The following is a 22,253-nucleotide window of genomic DNA, read 5'->3' on the forward strand; positions in this document are numbered from 1 at the left end:
CGGGAGGCTTCCCGGCTGATTTATTTCCAGCACTGGAGCATATTGTTTGGGAAGGTCGGGCATGACTGGAGCCTCGTCTCCGCACTCGTGTCACAACACGACACGCCAAAGAATTTCTCGCTTTCACATATTTGTGTCAAATACTCCAGAGGCTCGTGAGGGACTCGCGTGACAATGGGAAGATATTGCGGTCACTGGAATCTTACCCTCGGCCTGAAGTGACCCCCTGGGCTCCCGACCTCCATATTTAACCCTCTAAGAACTCGTTGTACAATTCGTTCCCTTATTCTCCTTGTCTCTCGCTGGGCTTGCTTTGCTGGTCTGCGGGGGGGGGGGGGGGGGGGGGCTGCCACCCAACTTTCCACGAGTCCTGAATGTAGACTTGTGGGTCACCTGCCAGCCCCTGGGTGACCAGTAATGGGGGACAGTTGGAGTTCACCCCACTTTCCAAGATGCAGATGTACCGTTTTGACCAGAAGTTCTTTAAAAGGGTGTTGTCTTGTCGAAGGAGATGCCCTAAGTGTCTTGTAGGTGAGGGGCCCACCTCTGGGAACTGGAGAACGGGGCCCCGTCTTGCTGCTCTCTCCATGGAAATGGGCTGTTTTCAGAACCCCTATAGAAGTGGGTGAAGAGAGACGTACATGCCTGCCCCCCTCTCCATTCACAATGGTCACGAGTCGAGAGGTGCAGGCCCCATACTGAACTCATTCACGTCTTCTCCTGTGGATATCTCATACATGCATCGAAGAGAACACCCCTTAAAGAGGAGCTCTCGCCTCTCCTGACATGTCTGATTAAGAAACTACTTGCATCCCCCATGTCATGGAACCTATATTCTTAGTACTCTGTGTTGTGCCATTCCTTAATTATTCCTACTGGAAGTTCACTATTGCAGTGAAGGTCCAGCTGGGTTTTACCAAGTTGGGGGTGGGTCACATCCGTGCTCCCATCACTGTGCAGGGACACACCACAGCTGGACCTTCATTGCAAACTGCTAGTAGTTAAAGGAGTTATCCAATCCCTAAAGTAACCCCCAGAATGCCCGCCCCCCCCCCCCCCTCCTCCTCTGGAGCGTACTTACCTGCATCACGGGTGACGATAGGGAGGCTAATCGGTCATGGCCTGCTATTGCTCCGACAACACTTTGATCCGCGCAACGTGCAGGGATCCGGAGGGACGCGGGTGCCACACGGCAGGTCAGTATGCTCTAGAGGAGAGGCCTGGGCGTTCTGGAGGTCTTTATAGGGATTAGATGACCCCTTTAATTTATAGCAGGGATAATTGAGGAATGGTACAACAATGAGGCATGGTGGTTGCCAGTGGGGGAAAGGCGGTGTCCCTGCACATCTGATGTTGGCAGCACTGATATGGATAGTGTCAGACTGTGCCGGGACAAACCCCAAACTGGTAACCCAGCTGGATCTTCATTGCAAACTGCTAGTACTTGGTAAACTTCTTGTAGGAATAATAAAGGAATGGCACAACACAGAATCATAGGAACAGATGCTCCAGAATTATTTTATGAGGAGTGCTGGGACCTGCACCCCTCATGGGTCCTCTTGTGACTATTGGAAGAGCTAATGGTACTGGAAGTGACTATTGCTCCACACTACCCTGTCATTTAAGGGGGGGGGGGGTCTGACATTCCCTCCGTCATGGCCTCTGCTTTCCCGATTGGGAGCCAAGTCGAGAATGGCAGTGCAGCCCCATTCAAGTGAATGAATGTGTGATTGACGAGCCATTAGTGCACATCGTGGGAAAAATCCCTTCACCAGTCGTCTTCTGCTGTTGCGTCATTGTGAATTCTGCTCAGGTCTATAACACAGGGGATTATTGTATTTCTAGAAACAGCGCCCCCCCCCCTTCCCGTAGGGTTGTGTCTGACATCACTACCTCATGAACTATGAATTTGGAAAAACCTTGCTGTTCGCTTCCAAAAATGACGTCTCTCCTGTCCATGCGGAGTGCGTGGTACTGCAGCTCAGCCCCAGCCTGGCTGTAATTCCAGACATGGCCTATGAACACTAGTGGCGCTGTTTCTAGAAGAAAGCAGCCATGTTTTTCTATTACTTAGCGACCCCTTTAACTTGTTCTTCAGTCCTCTGCTCTTGTAATGTAATCTTGGGGCAGAGATTTTGACACTTCCTAACTTCTGTCTGTTCTTGCCTTGCAGGAGTCTTGAAGGATTACCTGAGGGAGCTCCCTTCTCCGCTCATCACCAAGCATCTGTATGAGGCCGTGCTGCATGCCATGGCCGAGAAGCCACTCCGGATGTCGGGCAATGGCTGCGAGAATGATCCCAGGGACTCGGAGCAGACTGTAGAGCTTCTGAGTTGTCTGCCCGACGTGGAAAGGGTGAGAACCACCACCCCCTGTAAATACCCCCTACCCCTTTAGGGTATAGTTACCGGCAGAAATGCCCTCCTGATTACCTGTATGGGACTTTTAGAAATTTATGGTGTCCCCAGAACAATCCATTGAATTGATTTTCACTGATTTGTCCCTATGACACTGGCTGACCTGTTACATGTGCACTTGGCAGCTGAAGGCATCTGTGTTGGTCCCATGTTCATATGTGTCCACATTACTGAGAAACATGATGTTTTACTATATGCAAATGAGCCTCTAGGAGCAATGGGGGTGTGGTTGTTACACCTAAAGGCTCTGCTCTTTCCGCAACTGCCGCGTCCTCTCCGCTTTGACTTTAGGAGAAGTCGAGGCCAGACGTGATGATGGTTTTTACTGCCTGGTACGATCAATCAGAGTGCAGAGGACACAGCAGTTGCAGAGAAAGCAGAGCCTCTAGGTGTAACGGCAACGCCCCCGTTGCTCCTAGAGGCTCATATTGAAGAACGCTAAACTTTATCAGCAAGCTGGGGAGAAACAGAGAGTGAAGGCGCATTTACGCGTGCCGAGGAGCAGCAGATTGTCGGGAAGGAAGCTTTCTTTCCAGACAGTCGTCTGCTCCTTCGGTGGAGGTGGAGCGTTGTATTTACATGCAGTGATCACCTCCACAGTATGAGGCCGAGGGATGGCTATTGCGATTGCTCGTCCTCCTACAGCTGCATTGTTTCTGAGCAGCCGATCACTGCTTAGACAGCACAATCTGCTTGCCAGAAACGATAATTTAGGTGCCTGCATGAACGACAGGATCCCCCCCATGAACACACCTTTCGCACAGTCATCAGGTGATCTCTTGCACTTTGCACGGACAGAATATCTGGAACGAGGAACGTTTGTTCCCGATTATTGCACCGTGTAAATCCACCTAGACAGCAAAGGATGGGGATGATGTGCAGCAAGCCACTAAACACTGCGCGTGTTGGGTTTTTGGGCAATCTTATGCAAAGAGGTATCTCCCAAGGAAGATTGATTCATACGGAGCCACTTCCAAAAGGTAGTGCTAGCAAAATGGTTCTCTTTCCTTGGGAAATGCCTCAGTGCATGGTATTTGACCTATAAGTCCCCGTACAGAGCTGGTTTCTAATCCTAGCAATGGTTCCTGTTGCTCTCCCACCAGGCCACCCTGAAGATGCTGCTGGATCACTTGAAGCTCGTCGCCTCCTACCACGAAGTGAACAAGATGACCTGCCAGAACCTGGCCGTTTGCTTTGGTCCAGTCTTGTTAAGTCAGAGACAAGAAACGTCTAATCACAATAACCGGGTGTTCATTGACTCGGAGGAGCTGGCCAGCGCCTTAGACTTCAAGAAGCACATTGAGGTTCTGCACTACTTGCTGCAATTATGGCCGGGTAAGATGGACTACTTTTCTTAGATGCTTCTGTTGCGTGGTTTCCTGACGTATAATGTGAAGTCATTGTTGTAGGCCTTCTATGCCAGACAGTTCCTGAGGCTTGAGGGGGAACTCCACCAAAATGTTTAGTTATTTTTTTTCTTGCAAAAAATAAATGGGAAAAAAGCATCTTCCAGAGTGTAAAGACCGTATTTGATATACTAGTAGTAAAGCTGTGCGATATAACAATATAATATACATTGTGGCAATCGATAAAGAGGCTTCTGGTGTTTGCCATAGGCAGGTGACACACGGGTGAACGTGAGCGGCCATGGTCCAGGTAACGCGTTATTGCCCGGGTTTGGAGTGTTGGCTTGGCATGGATGATGAAGCATTGCAGTGAGAGTGGTGCGATGCCTGGGTCTGTGCCCTGGTAGAGTGTCAGAGCTGCATGTGAAGATGTGAGGAACAGGTGTATGGGGCCATCTGGGACATTGATGGCATGACCTCGAGATATGCCATCATTGTCAGATAGGATCAGGTCCCAGATGTAGGACCTGCTCCTATCTCCAGTACAGGACCCCTGAAGTGAACAGAGCACGCCATGCATGCGCAGTGCAATCTCCTTCACTAAAGGGGCCCTGTTCTGTAGATCACTTTCACAAGCGGTTGTTCGATATATTTATTGAATGACTACGTGTTTCGGGGTACCGCTGACCCCTTTATCAAGTTGCTGAAGAGTGTGGGTCTGCATCAGTTGCAAGTGATGCAGACCCACACTCTTCAGCAACTTGATAAAGGGGTCAGCGGTACCCCGAAACGCGTAGTCATTCAATAAATTGAAATTTATTGAACAACCGGTTGTGAAAGTGCGCCCCTTGTTGTCCACACACTTGACTCCTATGGTCTGGCGTTCTTCTACCCAACTGGCGGTGTGGCTCCTGTCCAAGGTGATTGGACAAGTTCAGGCTGCATCAACAGTTAACCTTTCCCATTTGGCCTTTATTGCGGTTGCGCCCAATTTGGTGCAAACCATTTCCCACTATCTGTGGATTTAATGTTCACTTGACATACTCTCCCTATGAGCGCCTTTCTCTCCTTATTGCCACTATTTGCTGTTCTGTAGATATGAGTGGGGCCCAGAGGTGGGATCATTGATGGCATATCCTAGCGAGATGCCATCTATGGCCCAACCCCTTTAAATTATGCTCTGTACTGTAGGAGCTGCTTACTGTGCAGGGTGGATGAAAGCATCCTTCTCTGGATTCAACGGCTGGAGAAAGCAAAAATCTAGTTTTGCATGGTGACCCATTAATTCATGCCTGGGTGTGCATTAGGGCTTGCTCACGGTACCAGCTGGACGATGAGGTGTGTGTGTGGTGCCCAGTGCCAACAAAACATTAACTCTGTAGGGGCTTGTCTTAATCTGTGTGGGCAGCATGTACCCTATACCAGCCTGGCATTTTCTGTGAAGCCTTCCTTAGTAGGTTGTACATAGGCTTGTGTGCTCTGCCATGTCACCAGCTGTTTGTGCCAGCTTAGAATTTAAGCGTTTTGACTAAAGCATTGTCATTTAACTTTTTTTTTTTTTCTTCCCCCTTTTCGGGTTTTCATAAACTAATTTTATTTTTTTCTTCAACTTTTTACAGTGAAAAATGAATCTTCCAAAGAAGCTTCCCCGAGCAGTGTTCAGACAGAACCGCAGCCGTGTCTACGCAGGAAAAAGCCACGGCCACAAATGCTGGACCTGAACAGCTCAAAAATGTCTGGAGTGCTGCGGCCGAGAGCCGCCCGCCTGGACAGTCCCTCCAGCAACCGCTACGCTGGAGATTGGAGCAGCTGTCAGGGCAGCTACTTAAGTCCAAAAGAGGAGGCGGACTATGCAGATGTCCCCTCCGAGAGCACCAGGGACACCTTCGCCATACGGACTGAAAGGACGTACGAGCATCTGAAAGCCAAAGAACACCCGCTCTGTACCCCCATCACCGAAGGAGGATCTGAGGAATCGGACGTCAACCTCCACGACCTGCAGGAGAGTATCGACACTTTGATAGGAAACCTGGAGCGAGAACTGAGCAAAAATAAACTAGGCGTCGCCATCTAAACGTTTCTGCCCGTGATTATCTCTTCTCATTAGAAGAATCTTTCCCTTTTAACCCTGTGAGGGTCTACTAGTGTACGGCCGCCTGGTGAGTCCTTGTACTAGAGTGCAGCCGGCTCTCCTGCTCTTCCTGCCATGTACAAGGCAGGATTTCCAGGAAACAAACACTTACTTGGTACGTATCCTCCTAGAGGAAAACATTGTGGCTGCCGGTGATCCAGCGACCAGGGTCGGACATGTTACTGCCGTGGCTGCTGGTCTGCCCAGGAAACGCAGAACGGACTCTTTTTATACAGAAAATATATTTTTTTGTAACATGAACTGTGGCAGCAATAAAGCATCTGTCACTGCTTATTCTGTGACGCACCCAAGTGCCTGGTGTCTGTACCGCAGACGCGGAGGGACAGCTGTGACGGCGTCTGCGATATGTGGCATCATGTGGTCATTTCCAGATGAAGAGACCTATGGTGATGGTGGGGGCAAGGTTTTTCATCACACCACCTTAGAGAGCTGTCGGCAAAATGCTGATTCGGCTGACAACTATTCCTCCAGACCACCTACCCCCATAGACATGACGGGGTCTATAGGGTCCACTGTATGTGTGATTACTGTCCATGAAGGGTAGGGCTTCCATAACATTGACCTAGGGCTCCAGGACCTGCTCATTCTCCAGATTCTAGTATGTCCCAGCACAGGGATCAGCAACCCTTGGCACTCCAGCTGTTGGCAAACTACAACTCCCAGCAGGCTCCATTCATTTCAATGGGAGTTCCGAGTACAGACAAACAAGTGTGCATGCTGGGAATTGTAGTTTCACCACAGCTGGAGTGACGGAGGCTACGGATCCCTGTCCTAGCAGCTTGCTCTCGTCAAGATTACCTTCATGTCGCACTGTCCATAGAGACCTAAGCCATTGACCAAGTCCATCTGCAGATACTGTAAAGACGTCATATGTGGTGTGCATAACCTTTACCAGTGAAGTCCTGTATTTTTTTAAGGTACCTGATATATTAAAGCATTTTATATAAATATATATATAAATCTATATAGAGATGCTCTAAATATACGACAAAATAATTCAAGTGGCTATTTAATAACTTTATATATAATGTACATAGGAAAATCTAAGTATAATATTGTACAATTGTTTCATATTGTGAATATTATGAAGGTGCGATGCGCCTCCGATTATACATTAGAATTGTGTGTGGGGGGGTTCAGTCAATCTTCCTCAGGATGCTTATTAACATTTTTGAGACATTTAGGGGTTAGGTCCAGTGTCCTTTTGTGCTTTTTATTGGCTGGAACCAGTTGATGAGAGTTGTAGTTTCACAGCTTGTAGACCACTGGTGTACGCCGTTCACTACATCGGTGGTATCCATTCTGTGGCTCACTTGCTGTTCTGAAAACTGCAACTCTCAGCATGCCCTGCCGGCCTCTGGCTGTCAGAGTATGCTAAGAGTTGTAGTTTTGCAGCAGGTTTGATGTTTCAATGATGTAGTGCAGCGGTCTCCAGATCCTGTTGAGCTAGTGGCGTCTGCCTGTCCAACAATATGGCAGCCACCATAGTGTAAGGTCAGGGATCTGCTATAATGAAGAAGTACCAGATACTTGCTGGCCAATGGAATTTATTAATACAGGCCCAGCTGCTGGTCGTGCTCCTACAGTACTGGCTACTGTGATGATCTGGGAAAGTGGTTAAAATGGGCAGCACAGGTGTTAATACGGCACCGGTTAAGACTAGATCCAGCCGCCTTGCCGTATAACAGTACTCAGTTCGCTGGGAGTTGTAGTACCCCAAACAGCTGCAGTTTGCATAACACTACATCAGCAAAGGGTTACGAGACGACGGGAAAGGACCGAATATGTTTCTATTACTCTATTTTTGTACAGACAGAATATTTTTGAAAGCAGCCTGTGCCATTACATAACCGTATAGAAGTGTTCTGTCCGTCTTACTAGTTGTACTTATGTGTTGTAAAATCCCACTTTTTGGTAATTGTTTACACCATCCAATGTGAACTCGTGCGATTGACATGTAGAAAGCTTCAGCTCGTATGGAAATGCCTCAGAAATGTATTTTCTACTTTGTAATTTATATAAGAAGTATATATACTGTATATATTTGTTCTGTATTCCACATCTGTTACAATACAAACAGTTAATATCTATTTACCTGGTCTGGTTCTTGTTGGTGATCAGGGGGCTGATGTGGGGTCCGAGCCTTGTGGCTGCATTATGGCTTTCTGAAGGCGGCCGTCCATGGATACGGTGGACAGCCCCACTATAGCATGCGATCTTTCAGGACACGTACACTATAGTACACCGGCAGCCCTGTCCTCTGCTCCATGTGAATCAAGGAAAGCTCAGCCGGAGAAAGTCTCTACAAATCTTCCTCCTTCCTGCCCTTTTGGATTTAGGGCAGCTCATTGTGTGGGCCCTGCTGATGAGTACAGGAGCCAAGTGTCCTGCCCCATTACTGTTGGATGATAGCACCCACAGTATCTTACACATACATGGTGGTGCAGCAGTGTGCCCACCAGATAATTTATGTTGGTATGGCTGTGAAGATTTCATTATGGTCTTTAATGGAGGCGCTGTATAAATCCATATGCAGTGAGCTCCACCTAGTGGTGGCTGCAGGCAGCCGGAATGTTGTCATATGCAGCAAACCTCCCAAAATTTTATCAAAGATGATGGTCAGTATGCATGATATATGGTGGAACTGAAAATCAGTTGCAGGAAATCTCGTCTGGATTTGCACTGTACTATAGGAAGGGGAGCAGTGGATTGGGAGCTCTGTATTCGTAAAGCAGACCTCTTACCCCTCAGGACCATTTTCAATACTGTTTAGAATTGAAGAGACTTATCCAGAAAGGGCGATGGGTTTTCAGTCCAACTTTATTTATACAGTCCATGAGAACGCCATTAATATTATCTGCTGTACCAGTCTGTTATAATACTGTACACACCAACCTGAAGCCCCTGTATTCCCGGCTGTGATTGGAATCATTAGGTTTTCACAGTTATTTCTTCATTTTCTTTCCTAATCCCCAGTCCTGTCAGAACAGCGTTCTCCAGTGCCAAGTATGCTGTGTACTCTCGGCTTATCTCCTCTTCAAGCTGCTCTTTTGACTTCACCGGTGGAGTGGTTTCCTTCAGACATAAACAGAACACGATTATACAATGCTAATTATAACGAGCGGCTTCTAATCTCATCCTAGGTGAACATTCATGGGCATAAAAACAAGTAGAGGTGACAGGACAAAGTAAATTCAGAGCCGGGGCCAGGACTTGTGCAACGACTTGGAAGGAAAAGTGATGAAAAGTTCATTTATATGGAGCCCCGTACAAGGGGACTACATGACTGTCCGTGTGAGACATACACCATTCGTTGGAATCGCGTGTGCAAAAAGAAGGAAAAGTTTCAATAAAAGGACTGATCTCTTTACACTACTGCGTTTGGCTTAAAGTGCACGTGACGCCAGCTCATGCACACACTTTTTTTTCCCATCTTTTTGTGGCCCTGCACTTCAATAGGGCTGGAAAAAATGTAAAAGACCATGTGAATTCCGTGTCCGCATGGCTGTTCCGCAAAAAAGTAGAACATGTCCTATTATGGTCTGCATTACGGACAAGGATAAGACTGTTCTATTAGGGGCCAGCTGTTCCGTTCCGCAAAATGTAGAAAGTTGCAACTGCATCTCTTTACACCGCCCGAAAGGGACATTTCCAACAGAAGAGACACATTTATAATTTACACCAGTTTGCCGGTGCAAATAAAACCAGAAATCTACGGCATCTCTGAGCTGTTGTAGATTTCTATTCAGGCGCACGGACTGCCGGAGGATTTCCCTAATTTATGACTAGACCTGCACCTCATGCTAAATTAGGCGATCTTACGGCAGCACACGGGATATCAAGACCAGCACAGAAAGCAGCGGTCAATAAATCTCCCTCTCTGAGTTTTTAATGAGTCAAAGATAAAATGATGCAGTAACCGCTGCCTCCTTGTGCCTAAGGGCACCTTCACTTACAGCAGATTTTATTTTGCGGAAATCCATGTGCCCGTAGCCCCATGCCATTGAATAGAACTGATTTTCATTTGCAGAAATTTCTGCAACATGTGAAGGCACCCCAAAAGTCTAACGCAGGGATCGGCAACCTCCGGCACTCCAGCTGTTCTGAAACTACAACTCCCAGAATCCTCCTTTCATTTCTGTGGGAGTTGGAAGAACAGCCAAGTATGTTTGCATGCTGGGAGTTGTAGTTTCACAGCAGCTGGAGTGCCTAAGGTTGCTGATCCCTGGTCTAATGGATATACAGTATCTATCTTCTAGAGGATGACACACGAGCATTGATTAGAGGGACCCGGGGTGGCAAATTTCCTAAATATAGAAATATTCAATGAGCCTAAAAAAAAAGCCACCTACAGTTTTTGTTCTGTGGTCCTTCAGCTCCAACGCTCTCTTTTCTGCAGCTCGAAATGTCTTTCTCTGTTCATAATACTCCAAATGACTGACTTCCCTGTCCAAGTAATGCAAGACACCGGTGATCTGGAGAAGAAAGGGGAGAATATTGCTTCAGATGATTTCCTGCAATTGGAGATTAGATGACCTTAAGCAATGGTGAGTTTTGCACCAGCTGCCAACGCCATCTCCAGATTTCTCTAGACTTGGTGGCAGAAAAAGCGATTTCTTAGCCAAAACGAATTCCGCTAGAACCAGATCTCAACAGTTAAAGGAGTTTTCCAGGAGAACAATATTGATGACTGGAGATGAGCAGATCGACTTCGAATGGTAAAAGCTTTGTTCTAATACTGTACGGAGATCCCGCTTCCTTATATTATTAGAACGTATGGGCTCCGATAAACCGAAGTTATTACTTTGCGAAGTCGCACAAGACTGTAAAAAACCTCGGTACCGAACTCAGGTTCCGTTCCAAGGTACCACTCAGAACTGAACCCGAGTACGGTACCAAGGTTTTTTACACTAATAATTCCTGAAGTTATTACGCGAAGTCTCGCGCGACTCCACAAAGTAATAACTTTGGCTTATTGGAGCCAATACATTCTAATACTGTACAGAGATGGATCTCCGTACTGTATTAGAGTCCATTCACACGTCCGTAGAATGGGTCCGGATCCGTTCAGCAACAAGTCTGCATTTCCGGAGATCGGCCACGATCTTCTAGTCCGCTGCTCCAGTTCTATGCGGGTGCCGGCCGGTGTGTATTGCAGATCTGCAATACACTACGGACGTGTGAATGGACCCTTAGAACAAAGTTTTCAGCAAATAGACTTTAGATGTACCATCCGAAGTTGATTCGCTCATCTCTATTGATAACCTATCCTCAATATCTGATTGGTGGGGGGCCAAAACCCGTAACTTCCACTGTTCAGCTTACAGCAGGGATGCCCAACCTCCCTCTCCAGATGTTGCAAAACTACAATTCCCAGCATGCCTGGACAGCCTACAGCTATTACGGCATGTTGGGAGTTGTAGTTTTGCAACAGCTGGAGGGCCGCAGGTTGAGCATTCCTGGCTTACAGCATACCAAGCACAGTGCTGTACATTGTGTAGTGGCCGTGCTTGGTATTGCAGCCCAGGCCCATTCACATAGGCCATGTGACTGATAAATGTGACGTCACTGGTCTAGTTAGAGTCCACAGCCTCTTCAAACAACTGATAGATGGATGTGCCAGGAGTCGGACCCCCACCACTCAGATATTGATGACGTATCCTGAGGGTAGGCCATCAATCTTGTACTCCCAGAAAACCCCTTTAACCTGAAGAGTCCACAAATTACATGGTGCCTCCACAGTTTCTCAAAACCAACCTTCACTTACTCCATTAGAACCCAGAGGATGGGGTAAAGCTGGACACAGACAGATATTTGGGACTCTGGTTTGTCGGGGTATACAAGGATCCAACATGGTGTCTCTTGGACAGCGAGATTCTGGACTTTTTAGTCTGCTTCCATCCTATGTTTATGGTTCACTTTACATATAAAGCATCAGAACATGTCCACCTTAGACAATCCCTTATTCTAGAGAAGGGCCCTATGAAAATAAGCTGATTACATGGCGTCCCACTATTGGGACCAGCACAAATTTGCAAGAAACATGGCAGCCAGTGATTGATTTCCCTGCAGCGCCACCGCAGGGTAAACAAAGTATTACATGTCCTCCACTGGGAGGGAGTTTACAAATGAGGGCGCTCCTACCTTACCCCAGAAGACCTAATTTAGTATTTAAAGAGGTTGTCTGGTTTAGAAACCCCAACTGTAATCCTAACATTCATTGACGGATCTCTCCACCCCTTCCTTGTCACACGGGCAATCACTGGCACCGCTCTGTGTTAGTGCCCGTGATATGCCAGAACCGGATCACTGTGTGCACCATCTAAACTGGCATAGAAACCTGAAACGGTTGTCAAAACATTCTTGTTATTCCAGCACTGATCCCCCCTTCCCTCCCGTTAGAATCAATGTACGGCCACAAAGACTTACAAAACTGTAATGTAATAAAAAAAATGCTGAAAAGCAAACATTGTGCAAGACTAATGAAGGGCCGATGAAATAACATGTCAGCCGCAATAAAACTACACTTTACATGTTTCATCCCATATCAAGAAACTGTCCCCGCACCAACCTCATTAGCGGAGGGGTGATGTAAGGTCCACGGGATCTCTAGGACATGGAGGGTGCCGCTGTCATCGGCCACGGCCAGGAGATGCTGCTTTGCTGCAAAAATAAAGATGCAAAAGCTTCAGCTCATATCGGTCTCACAATCTAATTCCCCGTCTTTGGGTATATTCTAGCATATATATATATAGGATTACAAACTATGTTACTATGGACTTTATAAAGGGGAGCAGGTCGGCTCTGTCTACATCCTCCTTCAAAGGGGAATTGAGCCTTTTGCAATCCTTTTAATTGCCCAATTCCATCTATAATAATAAAATAAAAAAGCAGCAAGTCTTGGTTAAACATATGCTACCGTTTTATGTACACAGCTGTCATGTAGAACGAGATGTCTCCATGGTTACAGACTACAAACAAGGCCTGTGTGTGTGTGTGTGGTCGGACCCTACAGTCACGTGTTACCCCCTCTACATGCTAATCTATGGACAGCAGAGGAGAGGAGGCAGAGAGATGGAAAAATACCACACGATGCAGGATCAGACTACATGTGTTTATTTTTGTAGTCTGTAACCATGGAGACACAAAGGTCTGCATGGGAGCGGTGAACAGAAAATGGTAGATTTTTTTTAATCAGGTACATTTTTAATTTGCAAACTTGCTTCATGTATTATTTTAGATGGATTTGAGCAATATAAATCGATTGCAAAAGTGTTCATACCCTTTACATAGTCGGCCATGGTCCGTGTGTCGGTCGCAACTCCCCTGATTCGAATTGACTGCAATAGACCAGAGATCGGATACAAACTATAAATCACTATGACACAGTCAGTTCGGGTCATGCGGACGACACACAGGACGCGTTTTACCGGACCGATCACAGTCATGTGCATGAGCACAGAACGTATGAATATAATTCAGGGGACGTCCAGATTGGGTGTAAATCCTATATTATTGCAAATTTCCCTTACCTGACACGATCCAGGGTTTAATGTAGGTGACGGCTGCGGCGGATATGTTCTGCGTCTGAGAGGGCTCATGGGTCTTCTCTAGTAAGTCCCATATGTCCACATTTCCATCTTCCTTGCCAATAAAGAAGACGCCAGGCCTGGACAGGGACCAGTGGGCTGCTGTGTACCTCTGCTGAGTGCAACACGACTGGAGGATTGGCCCACTCTGAGAAAGAAACGGGAAATTGGGAGATTCTAAACATTAACCCTTTAATACCTGCGTTATACACCGTGCAGCAGTCATTTCAGAGCTCTGTAAAAATATAGCGCTCTAGAGTGAAGCCCCTTAATGATGCCTTGAGGAAGCATTGGCGGTCATCGAGGGGTTAACCCCATCCAAAGGAGGGCAAAGTGGAACAATATTAGCAATAGAACAATTCAGCTATTTCTCACCAGGAACGCTGCTTGTCATGTGACATCCAATATGGCTGCCTGCACCGTTTCCATAAACGCCGTCACTGCATTTTCTTTGCATGGCAGTTATTCTGAGATATGGGACATGATGTTTGTTCCTGGAGATCTATCAAGTCCTCATCCTCAAGTGATGTGTGTCTACCTTGGAGAGGTCTGGTGACGCACATCCCGTCTTGGAGGAATCTATAAATCACTTGGCTTGTGCCGCTTCAGATTTTAAGGGCATCTGTCAGCAGTTTTGTACCTATGACACCGGCTGACCTGTTACATGTGCGCTTGGCAGCTGAAGGCATCTGTGTTGGTCCCATGTTCATATGTGCCCACAGTGCTGAGAAAAAATATATTTTTTTAAATATATGCAAATGAGCTTCTAGGAGCAACGGGGGCGTTGCCATTACACCTAGAGGCTCTGCTCTCTCTACAACTGCCGCGCCCTCTGCACTTTGACAGAACCAAGGTGTGTAAACATCATCACACCTGGTCCTGTCAATCAAAGTGGAGAGGGAGCGGCAGTTGTAGAGAGCGCAGAGCCTCTAGGTGTAATGGTAACGCCCCCGTTGCTCCTAAAGGCTCATTTGCATATAGTAAAACATTCTCAGTATTGCGGACACATAGGAACATGGGACCAACACAGATGCCTTCAGCTGCCAAGTGCACATGTAACAGGTCAGCCAGGTGTCATAGGTGCAAATTTGCCCTTTCAGGAAGTCCTTGTCCATGATTTCTCCCTATCTCCTCTTCGTCTTCTTCCAAAAACAGCACCACACCTGTCCACAGGTTGCGTGTGGTATTGCAGCTCAGCCTCATTCACTCCAATAGAGATGATCTACAGTACAAGACACGACCCATGACCAGGCGCCATGAGGTCTGTGGCAGAGCTTCTGTCCACCATGATAGATTGCGCTCTGTTGGGTTATTCCCTTCGAGGGCCTCTTTTGACAAGTGAAGAAGGAGCCCACGGAGAAACGTCATCAGTGAATTGGGGCGACAGGAGCCCTGTTCTAACTAAACGTGAAGGATAAAGAGGTGGCACCTGCTCCAAACGGCCACTGATGGCAAATCCTGTGGGTCCAGGGTGGAGCAGGAAGAGCGCATTTCTCCATCTTATGTATTCCTACATAGGATACTGGACAAATACATTGTAGCAGCCCCTCTGCACAGTACAGCGATACTCACCGTCACTCCTTCTTTCCAAATAGCAAAGTTCCAGCCCCCCACTGTGAGAACAAAGTCCTTTAGAAATGGAGATCTTTGCACAGTATGGACGAGTCCATCATGGACGACGTGTCTCTGTGTGGGTTTAGCACCTGCAAACACCAGAAAATGAATACTCCCGGTTACTGGTTATACTGGTGATAACACCATGTGCGCCATTGCATGCCAGGCTGTGCCCAGCCAATAATTAAACTTAAACGCTTTAGGCCTTATGCACATGGCTGTAAATGTTTAGCAGTTCGCAAAACGCGGATCTGCAAAACATGGATCCCGTCTCTGAGCATGCCGCAAAACGGACAAGAATAGGATACATGCTATATTATTTTGCCCATTGAGATGAACGGATCTGCATCATCTGCAAAAAAAAAAAATCGTGTATGTGGACCCACACTACATGAGGCCTTATGCACATGGCTAGATTGCCTAAAATGCAGGGGCGTAACTGAAGGCATATGGGCCCTGGTGCAAGAGTTCAGCTTGGACCCCCCTTCCCTCAGTGCTTTGTGGCCTTCATGCCAAATTCTTGACCTAACCCCTTCCCTCCAGCTGAACTTGACCAGCATGCACTTTCTATAATACTGGTGTCTTCTTATGAGGCACAAGGGTCTTTGGGCCCCTCAGTCTCCTGGGCCCGATAGCGACTGTTATCTCTGCACCCCCTATAGCTACACCCCTGCTAGAAAGTATCCTGATGAGTATCTGTGCCCATATCGTGTTATAACTGACCCCAGGAAGACGGAGGAGGGTACAGGACGGGTCACTGGACCACCCCCACATATGCCAAGGCCACTTACTGATCAGTCTTCCAGTGTCTCCATCTTTCTCCATCTTCCAGTCGGTGTATAGCAGCTCCCCATCCTGTAATGAGGTGAAGGGAACATGTGGCATCATCATCAGTGAACCGCAGACAGGTCGGCAGTTATCATATATCTCGTTCACACAGGGGGGATATTTTTTTATTATTTTGCAGCTTTTTACTGCTCATTTCACCCTTTTTTCAACACATAGGGTTAAATCCGCTGCAAATCCTCAACCAAATCCATATCTTACATTTGCCATATAATTTATTTTTCTTCCTTTGCAATGTAATCCCATGTGGTCGTACACTTAAAGGGGTTTTGCACGGCTGGAAAACTCCTCCCCCTGAGCAGACCCGCGAAGGCATCCATACTTACTTGCTTCCCCGATGCTAGCTCCTGCATTCAGTCTCCGTTATGGTTCCTGGATGTAAACTTCAGTTTTGACGCCGATGCAGCCAAGCGCTGGCCGCAGTTATGACCGGTGTCCCCATGTCAAATGGTCATGCGATGCACGTGGAGCTGGTCGCTGCTGAGGCCAGCAATTGGCTGCAGTGGCTTTGAACTGGAAGTTGACAATCAGGGACCCAAGCGGGGTAGTGGAGGCCGGAGAGTGCAGGAGCCAGCTCTGGGAAGGAGGTAAGTATGCTTCCCTTCGCAGGTCTGCCCAGGAGGGGGGATTTGTAAAGCCCCCCCCCCCCCCCAAAACATCCACAACCCCTTTAATAGGATTCTTAATTTTTACTCTTTATTGGGAATCAACAGCATCCATCATATTAGAAGGCGGCTCACAACCAACAAAAGGCTGGGACCACAGATTGAGCAGATGTTCCATTCAGGAGCCTGCAACAGCGGCCATATTGACCATCAACCAACTTTTGGCAAAAACTGATATACCAAACATCCAGTGGTGCACCTAACCAAGGAGGCAGACCACGCGCCTGCTATGGGGCCCCTGAGTAGGGGTACCTGGCGCTGGGCTGCTTCTCCTGTTACCGACAGATATTTACTGCATTTTCCATTATCTGTCACTAGGGGGAGCTCAGCGCAGAGAGATTCTTGATAGATTCTAATAAAGTCAATGGTAGCTGTATAAATTCTTATGCATTGAGCTCCCTCTAGTGGTGGCTGCAGGCAGACAGTTTTGCTGGCAGTAATATTAGTAGAAATGATGGTAGTAGTAGTGGTATTAGTAATAATGTAGTAGAGGTAATGGCAGTAGTAATAATGCTAGTGTCAATGGCAGTGCTGGTAGTAATATAAACAGAAATGATGGGTGTAATAGTAGTGGTATTAGTAATAATGTAGTAGTGACAGCAGTAGTAGTAGTAGTGGTAATGGCAGTTGTAATAGTGCTAGAATTAATGGTAATGATGGTACTAATACAAGTACAAAAGATAGTAGTAGTGGTAGTAGTAGTAATGATGGTAGTGATAGTAATAGTAACCATAGGGGTGACTTTACAGTATAGCTTTCCCCTTTTCTATTATGGTCCAAGCACTTAGTGAATGTGCAGTGATGGCAGTAGTAATGGCGTAGTAGTAGTAACAGTGGTAGTAATAGTGATAGTTGTATTGATATTAGTGGTAGTAACAGTAGTAGCAATGGTGAAAGCTGTACTGCTGATGGTAGGTAACGGAGGCAGTAACCATAGAGGTGACCTTCCAGTATAGAATTCCCCTTTTCAATCATGGTCCAAGCACTTAGTGAATGAGCAGTGATGGAAGTAGTAATGGCGTAGTTGTATTAGTAGTAGTGACAGTGGTAGTGATGGTGGTGGTAGTAGTAATGGTGACAGTTGTATGGCTATTTGTAGTGGTGACAGTAGTAGTAATGGTAATAGCTGTACTGCTGATGGTAGAGGCAGTAACCATAGAGGTGACCTTCCAGTATAGCTTCCCCCTTTTCTATCATGGTGCAGGCACTTGGTGAATGCACAGAGATGGCGGTACGCCTCCACCCAGTAGCTGAGGTTCTGCCTCTCGTCTTCTGTGGATAAGTTATTTCTGTGCGACTTGCTGAGATTAACCAAATGCTACTGTCTGCATCCCGGAAAGTACAGAACTCACTTCGGTTCCAGCAAAGTAACTTGTGTTGATGTCCTCCAGCATTTTGGTGTTCTTGGCAGAGGTGGCTCTTAAACTGCTGTAATGGATTCCTCCCCCAGACTTCTCCTCTTTGACTTGGGTCTGTAGTTTGTCTACACATGACGGGGAAGAAGAGGATAAGTAATATTACAGATGCACCAGGAATGTATACGACGTCACAGCAACCACAAATCTTTATACACTGAGGCACAGGCAGTGGAGTCAAAAAGTGCGCCTGACAAGAAGCAATCAGTTAAAGGGGTTGTCCAGGTTAGAAAATTCCTTTTCATATGTCCTACTCTGGAATTCCCTCTGGGATCTTATTTCTTGGTCAGGGAGCAGAGGGGTTACAAAAAAGATCTCTCACACTGGAGGTCTTGCATTACATAGACAACCCATTGATTTGAATGACCACTGTGTGATGCTTCATTTCTCCTGCGGAGGAGCTGCAGGGAAATTGAACGCTTACTACCAGGTTTCTCCACAGATAACAGCTGATCGCTGGGCGTCCCAGGAGGTCTACACTTTGGGATCTGCTTTGTACTGGCTACACACAAAAGGGAAGCTCTTTCTCAAGAACATATAACAATATATGTATAAAAGGTACTGCGCAACGTATACCCCCTTAATTTTCCCTGCCTCTCGGCACTTAAAAGATCAGCAGTGTATATATACAGAGGCTCGCAGATTTTAGAATACCTTATCTTGGGTTTTCGTCTGCGAGGGCTGTTTCTCCTGCGTCTTTCTTGGTTTTCTGGATCTTCCTTTTTTCCTTTATTCTTTAGTGCCGTTCGGGATGGGGAAAGGTGCAGGGGGCTGGACCCTAGTAGTTATTAGATATTTTTTAGTTAGTTGTATGTAGACTTCAGAGCTTGCCCCGGCCGGTGGCAAAGCTTGTTGTTTGAAAAAACGCTTTCTCGCACTCGTACGGAGCGCCGCGTGACGTCACGGCAGAAGCTACGGTGGCCTAGGAGGACCAGAGTTTCTCCAACGCATTTCGAAGATTAGCGAACTAATCAAAACGCGTTGGAGAATATCTGGTCCTCCTAGCCCACCATAGCTTCTGCCGTGACGTCACGCGGCGCTCCGTACGAGTGCGAGAAAGCGTTTTTTCAAACAACAAGCTTTGCCACCAGCCGGGGCAAGCTCTGAAGTCTACATACAACTAACTAAAAAATATCTAATAACTACTAGGGTCCAGCCCCCTACACCTTTCCCCATCCCGAACGGCACTAAAGAATAAAGGAAAAAAGGAAGATCCAGAAAACCAAGAAAGACGCAGGAGAAACAGCCCTCGCAGACGAAAACCCAAGATAAGGTATTCTAAAATCTGCGAGCCTCTGTATATACACTGCTGATCTTTTAAGTGCTGAGAGGCAGGGAAAATTAAGGGGGTATACGTCGCGCAGTACCTTTTATACATATCAGACACATCATTTACTTGATTCTCAACGGTGGCGATACCGTTGCGGTACTGCAGCGTCAGTTTTATTTATTATTTTTTGTGCCAGCGCCGGTGTATCACCAGTGTTATATAACAATATATCTTTAGAGTAGGCCATGAATGTTTGGGGTCCTCTGCTTCTTCTTCACTGTGGCTCAAATGAATGGGATGAGCTACTGCACAGCTGCTAAGAGGTTCCCGGAGGTCAGACCTCCTCCAATAAAAACCTGATGGACTATCTAAAATATATCCTTCCATGTTATAGTCATGGAGAGCGCCTTTAAGGGTCAAGAGGTACTAACCCCACCAAGAGAAGTATCCTCCAAATTATACACTTACAATACAACATCTGGAGTAAGAATAATTATCATTGTAAAACCTCTTAAGTTACAGTAGACAGTGTCCATAGACAATGGTGTTTCTTCCTTCCTTCCTTCCTTCCTTCCTTCCTGGCTGCTTCTTCTCTGTAACCCCAATTTCCTAGCTTCCCTTCTTCCTTCCTGGCCAAAACCATGGCCTTATAGAAACTGTCTTCTGACAATTCCATTTAGTTAGGAATGTCCCTCAAAAGTAAGGCGTCCTGCTTCTTGAAACCCCCTGGATCAGCTGAAATATGAAGGGACCCCGGGCAGCAAGTGTGGAATTTACCTGCAGTGCCACCACAGGTGAAACAAGGCATTGCATTGTTCCCAACTGGGCTCTACATGCAATGGAACCATGAGAGACCGACCCTCTTTGTAGCTACCATCCACTTCAGATATTCTCCATCTGTCAGCAGAGTTGTATGACCTGACGGTATATAACAATGGGATTTCTAGACCAGATGACCACATTGAGGAGGATGTGCATGCTAATCAATAGTCATTCACCTGAAGGTCTCCATCCTCCTAGGCTGATGCACCATATTTTCTGATACATATCCTAACTGATGCAGAACCTCTTTATTTTTTTTAGGAGAGGAAGGGGATGTGTTAGTCACTGATTAACATTAGGAGGTTCTGCAGCAGCTGGGTGTCTGGTCAATCATGGTGCTCCCATCCTCAGAATATTAGTAGTTACTGTGACCTGTATAACTACACCTCTGCTGTATGTGACTAGTATGGTCGAGGATACATTGTAAAATATATATATACACACACACACACACATACAGACATTATGATAGATAGTTACGAGATAGCTAGACAGATAAATAGACAAATAGATAGATAGTGTGTATATAATATATATATTTATTTATTTATATATTTATACCACTTGGTGACATCCTCGCTGCTTTCTGTATGACAAGAGCCAGTGACTGCTCATTATAGATCATTTCCTCATCTTTCATCTTGTGCTCCGGGGAATGCATTATCCCGAATCTTATAGTTCCTGCTCGGACAGCCAGCGATGGGCTATTAAAGGCAGCAGATTATATCTATTTCACTTGAAGAAGCTGCGAGTTCCTGTATTGTGATATCCTGAGGTTCGGGCGCTGATTGACAGCATGACAGAATTAGAATCAGGAAGAGAATGGCGTGTGCCAGGGGAAACGTTGGCCCCGGCCCGGGAATGCCTGAGCTTGGCTGTAAAACAAGCTGGAGGCTGCCACATTCCTCCCTGCAAGCGCAGACCCTATTGTCCTTATATAGCGCTAGCACGGTGCAGGGTTACCGCTAAATACTGCAGGAGACACAGGCTTAAAGGAAACCTGTCACTATTAAAATGCAGGGTCATCTGCAGGCAGCAGGTTATAGCGCAGGAGGAGCTGAGCAGACTGATGTATATTTGTATGGGAAAAGACTCAGTAAAACTTGTAATTTATAGATTTATATATCTGCTCATTGTGGGCTTTGAAGTCCAGGAGGCGGTCCTATCAGTGATTGACAGCTGTCTCTGTATACACAGTCATAGAGGGCAGGCTGTCAGGGCCGCATTCTCGACTTCAATGTGCAGAATGAGCAGGAATTTCAGTGGATGAAATCAAAGTTCTAAAGCTATATATCAATCTGCTCAGCTCCTCCTGCTCTTTAAAATGCTGCCTGCAGATTACTTTGCATTTTCATGGTGACAGGTTCCCTTTAACTGTATATGGGCTCCTAATATAAGGGGTTATAGGGGCCACAAAATGTCATCTCCTGGCAGATACATTTTAGGGGTCATAAAACAGTAATCTCTATTACAGAATAGTAAACTTGTTATACCGACACCCGGGGCTGGATTAGAGTGTGGGAAGGATGGGTAATTGGGAAGGATTGGGCCAATTATGGGAACGAATGTTCCTACAAGCGCAGTGTTTCTGATAATTAGCCTGTATAAAGGAGCAAGGCGTTTGTTTGTCAGGTGGTTGCATCTCTGAAAACCATGTTAGAGAGGGGATGTGCTGCTGACAATATATAAAGAGAATGGGGGATGAATGATCACAATAACGATCGTTCGTTCACCTTTCACTCTGCATCGGGCCATGTGAAAGTCACTTGAATGAAGCTCAGAATGACTTGTATATCAGTGATCGTCGCTCATTTACTGTATACCCCTCAGTGGCAAGGGGCGGTTAATTACTCTGCCCTTGCTGTACTAGAAATCAGCTTTATGTCCAATTACTTCCTGCTCAGCCTGTGACAGACTTGTTCTCATAACCAGCAGCCAATCAGAGGAGGCAGAGGTGCAGAGGGAGGGCGAGAGCAACAGCCTGGACCAATGATAAGACAGGGGGGGGGGGTCTCAGACTACCTCAAACTCCCCATAGGCACTGTAACAAAGCAGTAGTCAGAAATCACAGCTCTGTCCTAATGGTGCTGAGCTAAAAAGCAGCCAAGCAGCAAGAT

The 22,253-nt window shown here is 46.6% G+C and overlaps 2 protein-coding genes across 4 annotated transcripts in view; one reads left to right on the plus strand and one right to left on the minus strand.

Moving 5' to 3' along the window:
* Positions 1-8,005, plus strand: part of SYDE2 (synapse defective Rho GTPase homolog 2) — a 39,495-nt gene extending 31,490 nt beyond the window's left edge. The window contains exons 5-8 of one of the 2 annotated variants that reach the window (XM_044302219.1): positions 2,174-2,355; positions 3,521-3,752; positions 4,034-4,073; positions 5,383-5,518. In XM_044302219.1, coding sequence (XP_044158154.1) covers positions 2,174-2,355; positions 3,521-3,752; positions 4,034-4,041 — 422 coding nt within the window. In that variant the 3' untranslated portion in view covers positions 4,042-4,073; positions 5,383-5,518. Of the gene's footprint in view, positions 1-2,173; positions 2,356-3,520; positions 3,753-4,033; positions 4,074-5,382 lie in introns of both variants that reach the window. The other variant, XM_044302217.1, reaches the window with a different exon arrangement.
* Positions 8,006-8,723: 718 nt separating this feature from the next.
* DNAI3 (dynein axonemal intermediate chain 3) overlaps positions 8,724-22,253 on the minus strand; it is a 65,789-nt gene continuing 52,259 nt past the window's right edge. For both annotated transcript variants that reach the window (XM_044300628.1, XM_044300629.1), the window contains exons 17-23: positions 17,982-18,112; positions 15,910-15,973; positions 15,077-15,207; positions 13,448-13,652; positions 12,487-12,578; positions 10,268-10,390; positions 8,724-8,990 (exon numbers count right to left, since the gene is read on the minus strand). In XM_044300628.1, the coding sequence (XP_044156563.1) occupies positions 8,847-8,990; positions 10,268-10,390; positions 12,487-12,578; positions 13,448-13,652; positions 15,077-15,207; positions 15,910-15,973; positions 17,982-18,112 (890 nt within the window). In that variant the 3' untranslated portion in view covers positions 8,724-8,846. The remainder of the gene's footprint in view (positions 8,991-10,267; positions 10,391-12,486; positions 12,579-13,447; positions 13,653-15,076; positions 15,208-15,909; positions 15,974-17,981; positions 18,113-22,253) is intronic.

The sequence above is a fragment of the Bufo gargarizans genome, chromosome 7, assembly GCF_014858855.1.
Source record: "Bufo gargarizans isolate SCDJY-AF-19 chromosome 7, ASM1485885v1, whole genome shotgun sequence".
NCBI classification, from domain to species: domain Eukaryota; kingdom Metazoa; phylum Chordata; class Amphibia; order Anura; family Bufonidae; genus Bufo; species Bufo gargarizans.